We start from the raw sequence: 7,621 nt of genomic DNA on the forward strand, positions 1-7,621 counted from the left end.
GGCGGTTCAGGCAGCGAGGGTCCAAAGAAAGAGGCCAAAGTCCCTCGAGGGTGCTCGATTTCCCACTCGACATCAGCGCTCCTGCAAGCGCACCTGCCTGTGTGCTTCTCTCAAGCCGTGGGGACCTCGTTCAGCGCAGCTCGTTGCAGGGACAAAGTGAAACAGGCAGACAGACGCTTGCAAGAAATCACGGGCTGAGGCAAGTGGGTTCACTTTCTGGGTGTGCAAACCTGGACCTCGGCATACGCAGCTTCCGCAGGGGAGGTGATAGTGGAGATGTCTTCTGGAAAGTGCTTGGGGTGCTGTGAGATGGTACCGAAAAGGCTGGTGGTGTTACTCTGAGCAGTGAGGACATTCCTCAGGAACTGACTGCTGCCTGTGTCGCCCTGATTCTGTTTCTAGGATCCTCATTTAAACCAGAATGCCTGGAATAACCTTGAGAAGTACAGCAGAAGTTTGGCAAGGAACAACAAGAACGTCTATGTCTGCACAGGACCCCTTTACCTGCCCAGGTAAACACAAGGGCCAAGCTGAAGCCGCACTCGAAAGATGCGTTGTGCTGGGAAAGGAAAGCAGGCTGAGGGGCTGCAGCCTCCCAGCTGCTCCCAAACAGGAGCGATCTGCTAAGGCCCAGCTCAGTAGGTGAGACCGGCTGTGCGCAGAGCTTCTATGGAGAGGTACTTTCTTAGGATTAGGCTTAGTTTGTGCCTTTCCCATTCAGTTGATGATTTTGTGAGTTTCTTGAGCTACAACATAACCAAGTTGCTTTTGTTTGCAGTCTTTAACAATCTAGTAGTAGTAGATTACTGGATTATTAGATTAGCAGATTAGACTGCAGACCCCTTCCCTGCAGAGTAAAGCTGCTTCTATTTAATAGACTATTCCTCCACTTAAGAGCATGACTTTATTTGTAAAGATCTTTATGTAGCGCTAAAGAGCAGCTGTCTCACGTTGAGATCTCTTCAGCAGCAGGAAATAGCCTGGAAAGGCTGTTAAAGAGAGATAGCAGGGAAAGGTTTTGGGGGGAGCAGGCCCAATATGCAGCTCGGCCTCACCGTGTCACGTAGGCTCCATTTCAGCAGTTTTTACACCCCTACTGCAGAAGTAGGGCTTCTCCCTGCCGCGCTGTGGGGTGGGGGCTCACTTAGGGGTGGTGGTGGAGGGCTGAGGGGGTGGATGTGGCACCAGACTAGGAGGTAACATGGGACGTTGCTGTTGGTACAGGATGGAGGCCGATGGGAAGATGTATGTCAAGTACCAGGTGATTGGGAAGAACAATGTGGCCGTCCCCACCCATTTCTTCAAGGTGCTCATCTTGGAAAAAGAGAGTGGGGAGATCGAGTTGCGCTCATACGTGATGCCCAACAGCCCTGTGGATGAGAAAATCCCCTTGGAACGGTTCCTGGTTCCCATCGAGAGCATTGAGCGAGCCTCGGGGCTCCTCTTTGTCCCAAACATCTTGAAGAGAACAAGTACCTTGAAAGCCATCACAGCTGGAAACAAACGTTGAACTCCGAGTAAACAAATCCAGGTATCCCCTGGGAAGGGACTGACAGCAGTCACCTGCAGAATAATAGTTCCTTGTGCAATTTTAAATGTGGGAAATAAGAATCAAACCAATGCTTCTCTTTCCCCTTCCCTTGTTTCATGTAGCAGTGAAACACACACAGCATGTCTCCAGGACAGGTCCTGCAGAAGGCTCCTGGGCACTTGACATTGTAGCAGGTCTCCAGAATTTGCCCCTGCTCTGGTACTCCTGTAATTGCTCCCTTTATGTTGTGTGTGACTCACTAAGACACAAAGGGAAGTTACTTAATTTCTGCTATTGAGCAGGGAAGAACTGGAGCAAGATGGGTGCCAGGGGAGGAGAGGTTCCTGCCTTTCTGTGGCCAAAGGTTTGTATGATTGTTTTCTTTCAGAAGATGGTTTTAGCAGTAAAGCTTTGAACACCCACAGTATTGGTTGTTTCTTATCTGCTCTTACCAAAGCTCTGAACATCTCCGCAGGAGAGGGGAAGACAGCCAACTTTTCTAGCTGCTTTCCTGTTTGAGCTCATTGTGTGCAGAGCTTAAGGCGTCATAGATGGAGCCAAGCTCTAACGAGCTATGCTGATGTGCTTCAGTGCTGAGGGCCAACTGAAGCTCCAGCCTTTCCTGCTGTTGGAAAGGATGAAGACTTGGAGTTCAAGGGCAAGGCTGGGGGAAGTCAGGCTGAGACAGGAACAGCTTCTTGGCATAAGGATTGACTTCCTTTAAGTCTGAAAGCCACATGGCTCCAGAGGCACTGAGCATGCAGGAGCTCTGGAGATTGAGTGCCCATCCTCTACACCAAGACGCTCACACATGGACTTAAAGGCACCTGAGGTTCCATACTGCTTTATTCCCCACCCCAGATGCCCAAATTGCTGAGACCCAGTCTGCTGCCAGGCTTGTCCCAGCTGCCGAGAGGCAGGGGCCCACCACTGGGGCGGAGGCTGCCGAGGGGCAGGGACCAGCCATTGGGCTGGACCACGCGGGCAGGAGGACACAGACTTGCTGCTCCCAACAGTAGCCAGACACTCGGTCGAGCAGCACTGCCAGCTTTAGTCATGCTGTGTCTTGGCCCCACCAGGCTCTTGGAGTGATTTGCCCAGCACCCCACTTTTGAACAGCTGCTTCCGTAAGGTAGTCCTCAGCTGATGGCAAGGTCAGTGGTTTTCGTTCCCTCTGCTGTCGCTGGGCGTCTTCACAGCCTCATTGATGTGGGGTCTCAGTGCAGACAATGAGATCAGCAGCGCTTCCTGGAACAGACCCAGGTGGCAGTCAGAACTGTTGCTCTCTGAGGAGTACCAGGCAAGCCCACTGCTCTTCGCTGAGGCATCACCGTGGGGAACAACATGTGGGCCGTATGTGTCACTGCCAGAGGCAGAAATGCAGCGCTGCTCCGTGCACGAAGGCATCAGGCCCTACCGCATCATTAACCACCTCTGTCCTCTTAACCTACCTCTGTCCGTATGGTTCTGCTGCCTTGGCTGGGACAAGTGTTCAGGTAGAAGTCGAACAAGACGCTTGGGTCGGTGACCTCCAGGTTTGGGTCCACGTCAACCCCAGCTTCCAAGCCCTCCAGACCTCCAAACACGATAAGGGCATGCCTAGGGGAGAGTGCAGGGACAGGGTGAGAGGGGAGACTGGCTCTTACCACTCTACCAAGGCAGATGCTACAAGCTTTACATAGGAGAACTGCTCATGTGCCTTGAACCTCTAACTTAATAGGATTAAGAATTGGCTTCACATAAACAGTTCTCTTAACTTGATCTTCAAGAAGCAGACTAATTTCTTTTGTTCAGGTATGTGTCAGATGGATAGTGCCACGGACGCAGGGAGCTGTGTCCCTTCCTGACAACGGCCAGTGCAGCTGCCCCCCCTAACAAAGCTCCATAGCACTTAGCCACTGTGACAGTCCCTGCTACCAACTCCAGAGAAACAGGAAAGGAATTGGCCTCGTCCTGGGGTACTGCCCGCAGCTTCTGCAATGCAGAGAAATGGGCCTTGGGGTAAAAGGAAGCAGCAGAACACAGGAGGGAGCCTGCAGGCAAGTCTTACACTTGTATCTAGGAACGTTCCTGCCTGGGAGAACATCAAGGCCACAGTGCAGCTCTGCTGCCTGCACCAGGCCTCGCTGGGGGCACTGAGTGTGGCCAAACAGCCAGGACACAAACCTGAAGGAGGGGAGAGTGGCCTGGTCCACGGAGCTGCCCCGCTCTGAGGTCCCAATAGAGAGATCGTAGCCTTCCTTGAATGGGCACTCTGAAAAGACAGCGCCTGGGAAACAAACACAATATGAGACTATCCACATGGTGCCCTTGCCCACGCTGTGTGCCTTCTGGACAGGTTCAAACACTCCACAGGTGAGTGGTAACAGCACAAGGAATTGCTTTTCAGTGCCACTAGTGCATCAGGAGACAGAAGAATGATTCTCTTTCCTACGTAATTCCCTTGCTGCAGGGGTCTCTGGCACCCTTCTCAACTGCAGCACCTTTTCCTCAAAGCTCAGAGGTGCCAGGAGCTATTCCTTGACTAATGGCTTATGATTTTCCTGGGAGGTCCAATCAATCAGAAACAGGCAAAGGATTTTGCAGGGCTTTTGAGCTCAAATATCACTGCTGGCTTTGATGTAAAAGAGCAGGAGGTAGTTATCATGGAAATGGAGATGCACTGGCTGGAGATGGAGAGCACCAACTCTTGTCTCCTGCTACAACGTGGACATTTGGAGCAACGGTGAGTGGAGGTACGGGGCAGAGTACTGGTGTGTGACTGGGGTGATTCACGCCCCTAGCTTTAGCCCTTAAATTTGATTGCCACATGGCTGCTAGCTGCACGTGTAAGCTGCCTTTGAGACAAAAGAGATTTCTAAGAAAGAAACGTTAATGTGTGCTGCAGATGTGCAGCCAGTAGACCTGAAATTGGTGAGGAAGTCTAGGTAGAGACAAGGCAGAGAGCAGAGAATCCCTGCAAATACTTACTCAAGCAGGAGGCGAGGCGGACGCTGTAACCCCAGTACAAGCCTGAGACTGTCCGAGGGTGGTGTGAGGACACCACGGTGCCTTTCCGCACTTTAGCTTCTGAAAGGGAAGCAAAGACATTAACAATCCCTGTGATCTAGTGAGAGCTGGATTTGACCAGCCACCTATGGCAGTTTCTCCTGGGGCGGGGCACTGACTTCGTGTACAACCAAGAACTGCCCTTTTGAGCATGTTCTGGAAAGCATGCAAGTATGTTTGGGCTGTTTGTTATTGGTCAAAGTGCTGACAGTTCTTTCCAGTTAACTAGGGAGGTATGGTAAGGGTGTTACTAAAATTGCGCGTGGAGTGAAGGGAACGTGCAGAGCTGTTGGGTACCTTCAAACATTACTAATGTGAAGGCTGTCATATGGAAGGACCAACTCCTGCAGGACTGAAGTTTACAGATGCTAATCGAGCAGTGGATTACCTGTCTTCTGGGGTTCCTCCAGGCGCACAGTGACTCGCAGACCGGGGTTCAGCTGTCTGTCAATCTGCACCTCCTGCAGTGACAGTTGCATCAGCATCAGACATTCTGGAAGTACTGGGGAAGGTGGGGAAGGAAGGGAACCCTCTGAGGAAGTGGGGGTCTGTTCTGGCCTGGAGCTGGAATGAGGAGCTCCGCAGTCAGGGCCTGCATGGTGCACACAGTGCAGACCAGGCTCAGGGTGGTTGGGTCAGCAGTCTTCAGACTTATTTTGCTGCTCAAACATTTAACTGCAGCAGTGAAGCAATGACGTGCTGGAATAGGCACGCCCGCCAGGACTCGGGAAGCTATAAATGTTGACAAGCCAGAAGGGACAAGATAGCAACAGCATTAAACACCATGCCAGCCTGCTATGGCCTTCAGAAACCCAGCAGTACCCACCCTGCCTGCTTCAAATCTGCCAGAGAGACGGGAGATTGTTTTGGGATCTGTGGGTAACAGACATACCTTCCTCATCCCACAGTTAACAAAAGAGCCTCTGCCTGGCTTAGTTGGCCGGTCCAACACTACACCTTCTCTGTATTCTGAATCCTCGTCCACCCGCATGTGGTGGGGGCTGTCCAGGGGGTTGAGCAGCCCTAGAACAGCAGAGGAAAGCAACTGCTAAGGAGAGGTGGGAATGCAGGTGTAAGCACAACTGCCCTGCTGCACCCTCCCTCTATGATCCAGCCTACCACAGCACCTCGCCTGCACTCTAAAGTGGGGAAAAGTTACTGAATTCTGTGTATCCCAAGCAAAATGAGCCAGAGTTCAGGAAGGGGGAACCAACAGCTTGGGACAGAGACAACTGAATCATTACCTGCAAACTGCAGATCCTCATGTTTTGGAAAAAAGGATTTCCTCAAGTACCTGTTATCAGAGAAGGCTGAAATGTGAAAACAGTTGTTTCTATGGAATCCAAGCCTCAATTCTAGCCTTGTTCTGACTCAAAGGAGCCGAGTACAGAGAAAAGCATGCTTACCTCTCTCAAGTCCCTGACCTACCTCTAATGTATCATGCAGGTTGTATCCTGCATTCACTGCTCTTAGTTAAACTCCTGAACCAGGCATGTGGAACAATTAGATCCTGTGTTCCTGCACAATTATGCAATATAAACAGAATTTGCCTCCTGCTCCCATAGCCTCTAGTGTGAGATACACATGGCCGTCACTTCTGATGTAAATGTGATGCACGGTCTGACCATAGTGGGCTTACTGAGGGCACTCCAGGTACTGCAGGATCCGAGCCAGCTGCACACAAGCCTTGCCTTTCCTCCCAATTCCTTCAAAGTCCCCCTCCACGCTCCTGAAAGAGAAAGCAAACAGCTTGTGAACTCAGCGTGAGACTGGTCAGGTCTCCAGAAGACCAAGCCTTGCTCCTTAATCTGAAAATAGCAGTGCACCCCTCCACCCCTTGTAAAAGGGCTGCTCCAGAGGTAGAGACTGTTAGCAAATCACGTTTGGAACTCTCTCTATAAGCCAAGTATCTTTTTCAGTTTTGTTTTTGATCTTTGTGTATTGACACAACCTGGCAGTTGGATGCTACTGAGCTGGATGCTACAGGATTGCATGGCTTGGCCAGTTAACACAGATGCAGGTCCAAATGAGAAGCTGAAGAACAGGAGTTCACCTTCTATAAGGATATAGGCATGTCCTGTCCCTCCACAGCAAGATTTAAGAGTACAGGAGAACTTAACCTCCCGCTGCTTTTTCATCCCCATGCTAGGATAAATGATCCTAGCTGCCAGGGCAGTTAAGTCAACATCTTTGCCCAGTGGTAAAGGGGTCCCTGTAATCCTGGCATTTGAGAGAGGTTCAAACATTTGCTTGAGGTACACACAGTTCCTTCCTGGTCTTAGCTTAATAAAAGACTGAAGAAACAGAAAGAGAGGAAATGCTTTCTGCAGAAGAACATGGCTCCTCCTTACTTTACATCTTCTCCGTGCTCATCAAACACTATGATCTCATCCACACAGAAGATGGCACAAGCCCGAGCAATCTGTCCAGCAAGGTAGGTCCGCAGCTCCAGCGACTGGGCATTGTTCAAGATAGAGCCTGGCAGGGCTACGCTCAGAAGCCCTGGGGAACAGAGCGCGATCAGCAGAGGGCCACAAGCGTGGCAGCTGCACATACAGCGTTTTATTTACTACTTCAACTGCAGTTGGGGGAGAAAAAAGCAACCTCTGTTTCTTAGATTTTAATCACAGGTTTTTCTCTTAAGAAAGGTCCCTCATGCAGCGCTTACTGCATCATGTTTATGCACGCGGACTGATCTATATCAGACCTAGGATGCTGACCATCACCTTTCCTATCGATAGGTAAAACTGACCGACTTTTACGACCAACCAGCTCCTTCACCCAGGCCTCCCCACCGGTCACAGCGGCATCACCTTTGTCTTCCTTCTGCTCCTCCTGCTTCTCAGCTTGTTTTTCTGCCAACTCCCGCATCCGCTGTTTCTCCAGTTTCTTCAGCAGCTTCATCTCCTTCCATTTCTTCTTCTCTGCTTTCCCTGGAACGGAGAGCGGCACCTCGCTTTAAACAACGAGCCCTGGCTGCTCAGAGGAGGGCGGCCGGGAGGGAGAGGGGACGGGGGCCGCGGGGCCCGGACGCCGCGGTGA

At 51.2% G+C, this 7,621-nt stretch overlaps 2 protein-coding genes across 2 annotated transcripts; one reads left to right on the forward strand and one right to left on the reverse strand.

Moving 5' to 3' along the window:
* Positions 1–402: 402 nt before the first annotated feature.
* ENDOG (endonuclease G) lies at positions 403–1,510 on the forward strand (the record flags this gene model as incomplete). Its single annotated transcript, XM_009707212.1, has 2 exons — positions 403–512; positions 1,225–1,510. Coding segments are annotated over 2 exons (396 nt in total), but the record flags the coding sequence as incomplete, so codon positions are not given.
* A 1,176-nt stretch (positions 1,511–2,686) lies between these two features.
* Positions 2,687–7,512, reverse strand: LOC104155223 (chromosome unknown open reading frame, human C9orf114; the record flags this gene model as incomplete). The annotated part of the gene is made up of 10 exons (XM_009707213.1): positions 2,687–2,779; positions 2,983–3,130; positions 3,698–3,800; positions 4,502–4,600; positions 4,968–5,040; positions 5,472–5,602; positions 5,824–5,873; positions 6,219–6,308; positions 6,931–7,081; positions 7,375–7,512. Coding segments are annotated over 10 exons (1,076 nt in total), but the record flags the coding sequence as incomplete, so codon positions are not given.
* Between the last annotated feature and the right edge of the window lie 109 nt (positions 7,513–7,621).

This window comes from Cariama cristata, unplaced genomic scaffold (assembly GCF_000690535.1).
Source record: "Cariama cristata isolate BGI_N322 unplaced genomic scaffold, ASM69053v1 scaffold32349, whole genome shotgun sequence".
NCBI lineage: Eukaryota > Metazoa > Chordata > Aves > Cariamiformes > Cariamidae > Cariama > Cariama cristata.